Raw genomic sequence first — 6,443 nt, 5'->3', positions numbered from 1 at the left:
GAATGGTATCAGCCTTCCAAGGAAGAGGACCTGGGATAGGGACACCTCCTCCCTCGTGCAGCTGCTTGCTCTTCTGCAGGGCTGGTTTTCTTTTAAGATTAAATTTAAAAATTCTCTGAAAATACAGTTCAAATTGCAAACTCTCAGTCTTAATTTGTGATCTCAACTTGGCAATCCTTATAATTATTGGAAACAGGAAATTCTCATGGGGGAAAAAATCAGGTACTTGGTTCTTGGTGACAAAATGCAAAATCTCTCTCCCCAACCTCTCAGCAGCAGTACTGTGGTTGGGATGATGAAACATCTGCAGTAACGTGGACATCTCTGTGTGTGCCAGGAGTGTTAGAACATTCCTGACAGAAGGCGTGCTTATACCAGATACAGAGGGCTCTGGGTTTGCCCATGAGAAGTTTGTAACAGAGGAGGAACGAGTACTGTTTTTAGTTTGTCAAGGCTGCCATAAAAAAGTACCACAGACTGTGTGGTTTAAACAATAAAAGGTCTGAAGGGTAGAAGTCCAGGATCAAGGTGTTGGTAAGATTGGTTTCTTCCGAGGCTTCTCTTTGATTTGTAGCGACCATCATTTCCCTGTGTCTTCACATGGCCTTTCCTTTGTACATGTCTGTGTCCAAATTGCCTCTTCTTATAGGACACCTGTCATACTGGATTAGGGCCCACACTAATGACCTCATTTTAACTTAATTACCTCTTTAAAGGGCCTCTCTCCAAATACAGTCAGATTCTGAAATACTGTAGATGAAAATTTCAACACATGAATTTGGGGGTGGGTGGGCACCTTTTACAGGTGCCAAGTTTGTCAAAGGTAAAAGCTATCTACTCAGAGACGTTTTATCTTCTAAAAGGCCAGGAGAAAAGTCTTCCTTTCATCACTGCATTAATTAACTTCTTACTTTAATATCCCATTTTGAAATAACCTCTATTTTCCACTCGTGCCCCACCAACAAGCATTTATGTCATTCTGCCTTGTGTTATGGTTAACTGTGTCTCTCCAATTAGCCTGTGCGATCCTGGAGAGCAGGCAGGACTGTCCTTTAGTCACTTCTATATGCCTCCACCACAGGGCTTCCTGAGAAGGATACACACAGCCAGCATTCAATACAATTCACTCACCAACACTGATGCTTGCTCTGTGGCAGGTCCTGTCTTAGCCACTGGGTCTTATGTTGATTTAAGTGAGGTGACTATTCTCTATGTGACTAAAGAATGAAACCTGTGAAACCATGCCCCATAGGGTTAACAGAAATCCTTGACTTACAGAACAGCAGATAAGGGAACCGCTTGTTAAAAACCCCTCTGTTTGTAACCTGCCTTTACTGATTAAGCTTGCTTATTTTTTTTTCCTTCTTTAATTGCATACCCTCCAAGCTTCACGTAGCTAGGTAATATATCACAAGACTTCTTAACCACCCTTATAGATAATGCCTCTGGGTCACTAGAGTACCAGGCACTTAAGCTGTTTTCCAGAAACCTGGAGTCAACTCCTGTCTAGTCAAGCTGACAAAAGCTGGATGGGACCACTGAGCCTAAAACTGGGCCGGCACAGTTGTCTGATGAATGACCTTTTGATGTCAGAGGGCCAAAAACTCTACCCTCAGACCATGCTAAGAGCCTCCATTCCTGAACACGCAGCCCGTGAAGAAGCATGTAACCCAATGTTCCTGCTCAGAACGCCTATCACCTCACCTTTTCCCCACCTCCAATCACCTTTCCCCATGCCTAAGACCACCCTGCTTCTTTATCCCATAAATATCTCAAGCCTTTTGCCTTCAGGGAGGTGGATCTGAGATTTCTCCTGTCTCCTTGCTTGGCTGCCTTGTGGATGAACTCTCTGCTACAAACCTCAGCATCTCAGCGTACGGCTTGCTGCGTGTTGGGCAAAGGAGCCTGGTTCGGTAACACCTGTAACAGACTAGGAAGGCCCATGCCCAGACCTGTGTTTTTCAAATCCCACTCCAGCAGCTGTATGGTGGAGGGGCTTGGAGGGAGGTTGATGAGGGGCTGCCAGGGGAATCCAGTCGAGAGGCAGGGCCGTGTGCTGCAGTGCAAGTCAGCATACCCAACTTTAATGTCTGTCCTGAACTTCACTCATTTTGCTGCACTGGGCAAATTACCTCATTTTTCTGAACCTTAGTTTTAGACAGTTTTACATGCAGACTTAATGGAATTCCTTTATATTTTGGATACAAAGGCTTCTGAAGTTGAAGGTTTGTGGCCCCTGGCCTTGCAGGGGGGGCCTCTCCCGTTATCCTGTCGCCCCATACCCTCATCAGAACTGACTCCACGCAGTGAGGTGACTCTCCCAGAGCCTAAAATGGACCAGGTCAGTGACAGTAGATGTGTCAGGCTGACCACACAGGCAGGAGGGCAGAGGCCACCGGTGGCTTTGCTCACTCAGCTGGATTCCAGGATGTCTCAATGTCCACACTGAGATAGAAGGAACTATTGAAAAGTGCCTATTCACCAAGACAAAGACTGCGTCTTGCTGAACATTTGTACTTTTATGCTGCATTAAAGGAAGAGTTTTCTTCTCAGCCCTTCTCCTGGGCCTTATTACATAATACACATCTTTCTCTGTTATTCTCCCTTCTAACCTAACAGACTTGTCTTTCTTTCTTTCTTTCTTTTTTTTTTTCCTGTGGATGTGGCATATTTCCTCTGCGATTCTCTTTTGTATTTTGTCCTTGGACAACTCTGGAAGGAGAGGAGGACTTTGCCTACTTTCTAACTATTTGATACAAGAGCACAGGCTGAGTTTAAATATGGCTGTTAAGAGGCTGCCAAGAATCTAAACTTCATCCACAAAGTTATATATCCCCTTCCTGGAAAAAAAAAATCCACTCTGGGGGGAGGTAGGAGTAGGGGTTGGTATTGGTACATATATCTCAGTTGTACCATAAAACACTGAGGGATGTTTGATGTTTACACACACCCCTCCCTTAGCTTGAGGTGGATTTTATTTTCAGTGCTGAGTACTTCCAGCATGTAAATAAGACACTTCCTTTCCTGCATTTGAACCGTTTCTTCAAAGGCAAAACCACTCTCACTTTGAACAAATAGTGAGAAACATGGCACATAGAGCTCTCTTAAACACAGAGTGATGGCTTGCATGGCTTTTACTGATATGAAAGTGGCTTTGACAAATCTCATTTGTCTGTACTGCCCTTGGGGCTGAGGGAAGACAGTTCTGAGGCAGAGGCTAACTTCTGGGTGATAAAATAGTAGAAGATGTGACTTTGAAAACTATGGTAAGTTGTATAAAAATCTAGGAAAATGCATATACCACCCCACTTCTCAGCAAAAGCAATTTACGTCAATTGAATGGTAAATGCGTTTCTCAGTGCTTCCATGTAAAAGATCTCTACACACTAAAAACTAATTACTCAGATATTCTTAGAAGTGTCAAGCAATCTTATAACACGCGCACATACCACTTTTTGTGTACGTTTCTACACACATTTAAAAAGATAGTTATAGATACCTTGAGCCCTCAGGTGGTCAGCACTGGATTAATGACAATCACGGATTCTTGACATTCATTAGTGGTTCATGCAGGATTAGCAAGCTTTTATTAATGCAATAACCACCTGCAAACCGAGCACCCAAAGCCATAGCTAAGACTTTGACACAATCCGTCCATCTATCAAACCAGGTGGCTAAACTTCCATCTCATCCCTTGCCTCTTATGCACTGGATGCAACCATCATAACTGCAGGGTGGGTGATGCAGTTTGAATCCTGTGTTCATCACTCTCTTGCTTTCTTTTTCATGGGATGTTATTGCTTTTATTTGTACTTCTATAAAACATATTTCTATCTTATCTGTGTTTAAAGTATTTTGAGACTTACTTTTGGCACTTAATGTTTCAGTGTTGCTGCAGTTCAACTGTTTTGACTGCCATGTGAGTATACCACAGTTTATTTTCCACTCTCCCTTTGATGGGCGTTTGGGTTGTTTCCCAGTTTTGCTATTGTGAGCAGTGCAGCTATGAGCATTCTTATACATGTTCCTTCTTGTACATATGCAAGGATGGAATTGCTGGAGCAAAGGCTATACGAGATGTTCAACTTCAAGAGAGAATGACACTGTTTGATATTTTATATAATCATCCCATGCACATATTATGCATGTGGATGGTTCATATTGCTTAAATTGATACTTGCTGCCCTTGAATGATAAGAGCACTATTATCTATTTGGTATTTTAGTCAGAAAAAGGTAAAAGAGAAACAATTACAAACAGTAATTAAAAGAGAAACAATTTTTTCCACAAGCCTCACATTATCGAAGTATAAACAAAATGGAATGTCTTAGATCACGCCAAATCTAGAACAACTACAAATGATAAACTCAGACAAACCGAAGCAATACCACTGCAGTACAAATTATACCTTACACGGAACAGTTTTATCTAATGTCCAGGGGAATGTTAACTTCTAAACAGTACAAAATCCTGGGGAAAGTCCATATTTTAGACCTTGATAGAATGATAGAAGACCATCCTGGTAGACCTTGATGTATACCAGAACTCCCTACTTCCTTCTAAATGCAAAGCTGTGGAGATCTGTATATTTTTCTTACCTGCAAATAAGGGGACTTTCTGGGTGCAAAGCCCTCCCACATACTTTCTCGCTAACTGAGAGAGGTACAGATACCTTTAACAAGCCAAACAATGGTGCAATTAGCCGCCTGTCAATAATCATCAGCAAATGCTATTACCTGAGATTTTTACTGTGCTTTACCAGATGCTATCATCCTCTGAACTGTTTGGTGTTTTGAATGAACAACTACTCTTCTTGTTCAGAAATTGCTTGACTTATGTCTGGAACAAAACACATCCCTTTGCATTTTTAAAAATGACCATTTTTCTTTTTGGGTGGAAAACCACCAGAGTTGAAACAAATTGGCTACTTCGAGTTATAATTCCATGTGAAGCTACATGTGATGAAGACAATGTTTTCTGGCCTGAAGATTAAAAAAATGTTGAAAAATAACTTACCTTCACGTAGAGCTGCTGAAATTCCTCGAGATTCAGCCTCCCGCTTGGACAGTCCTTGAGAAATCCTTTGTACCACTGCTTGAGTTCATGCTCATTAAACTCTGTGCTCTTCACCAGGTCCTCCATCACTTCGGGGGCCAGTTTGCTATTCTGTTTCCCCATTCTGCCTGATGAAAAGCAAATTAATGCAATTAGCACTGTGGCTGTGATCATTTCAAGCTTGATTAAGAACCAAGCTAGAGTTCTGAGCAGTCCCTTGTGGTTAGAAGTCCCTCCAGTGTGTCTGATCAAAGTCTCCCCAAGTCTGTTTCCTTCTATTTGATATTCTAGAAAAGAGATGACCAGAAAAGGCTTCTCAAAAGGCTGTAGAGTTCATCCTCCTCCATCATGTGTCATCTTTTACACAGCACTGACTCCCACATGGAAAGCCAACATCCCTTTTTATGCTATTCATGTAAAGTACATGGAAAATGTTTGTATTCTCATTTTACGAATTATGATTCATTAGCACTTACTGCACAGGTGCCTAATTCTATATGTAGTTTGCAGGGATATTAAGTGGGATTATTGACAAGAACAGTAAGAAGGACTTATAGCCAAATGATCGAAAAGTGGCTTTGGAAATCTGATCAGCAATGGTAGAGAATGCGTTGTTCTATTTCCAAAGTTTCTGCTGTTTTTTTCTTTTTCAAATGCCAACAGATCATTTTTACTAGTCTCATTAATTCTCTATCTCTCCTCTCATCTTCAGAAACTTCCTACAACATTGCCTTCAGTGTTGACAACTTCTGGGTGGCTTTTTTTAAAAGGTTGGTTAGTGAATTTCAGTTGACATAATTCCATTCTATTCTTATTACTGCCAGTAAGTCAAAATAATAGTGCATAAAATAAAATATAAAATACATTGATTATATGCCAGGTTGTGGGGCCAACATCACAGTCAAGTGTAGGTGGACAGAGCATAGGTTTAGAGTTATCGCTGATTTGGCCATTGACCTTATGTGTTGCTTACAGCAATATTAATTAACTGCTTTAGCGTCAATTTCTTTCTCGATAAAGCACACATAAAAAAAAAACTCTTTCAGATCTACTGTGATGGCTAATTAAGAAATACGTAGTAAACAAAGACCAAAATAACTCCAAAATTAAAACAGTTTTATTACTGCAGGAAAATTATAGATGATTTTTTAAAATTTCCCTTTAATGTTGTTGTTTTGTGACAAAAAAGAATTAAAACAAATTAACCACAGAGTAATTTAAAAAGTCAGTTAGTGGGCTTCCCTGGTGGCGCGGTGGTTGGGAGTCCGCCTGCCGATGCAGGGGATACGGGTTCGTGCCCCGGTCTGGGAGGATCCCACATGCCGTGGAGCGGCTGGGCCCGTGAGCCATGGCCGCTGGGCCTGCTCGTCCGGAGCCTGTGCTCCGCG

General features: G+C 41.6%; 1 protein-coding gene across 3 annotated transcripts in view; it reads right to left on the bottom strand.

Annotated features, from left to right (window-relative positions):
* The window catches only part of VSNL1 (visinin like 1), a 104,747-nt gene that overhangs the window by 60,009 nt on the left and 38,295 nt on the right, over positions 1 to 6,443 (bottom strand). Inside the window, exon 2 of one of the 3 annotated variants that reach the window (XM_007464458.1) lies at positions 5,017 to 5,183. In XM_007464458.1, coding sequence (XP_007464520.1) covers positions 5,017 to 5,178 — 162 coding nt within the window. In that variant the 5' untranslated portion in view covers positions 5,179 to 5,183. Of the gene's footprint in view, positions 1 to 5,016; positions 5,230 to 6,443 lie in introns of those variants that run through there. The other 2 variants (XM_007464457.1, XM_007464459.1) reach the window with 2 other exon arrangements.

The sequence above is a fragment of the Lipotes vexillifer genome, unplaced genomic scaffold, assembly GCF_000442215.2.
Source record: "Lipotes vexillifer unplaced genomic scaffold, Lipotes_vexillifer_v1.1 scaffold1109, whole genome shotgun sequence".
NCBI lineage: Eukaryota > Metazoa > Chordata > Mammalia > Artiodactyla > Lipotidae > Lipotes > Lipotes vexillifer.
Note: the sequence above shows the minus strand (reverse complement) of the source record. Positions and strands in the feature narration are given on the sequence as shown.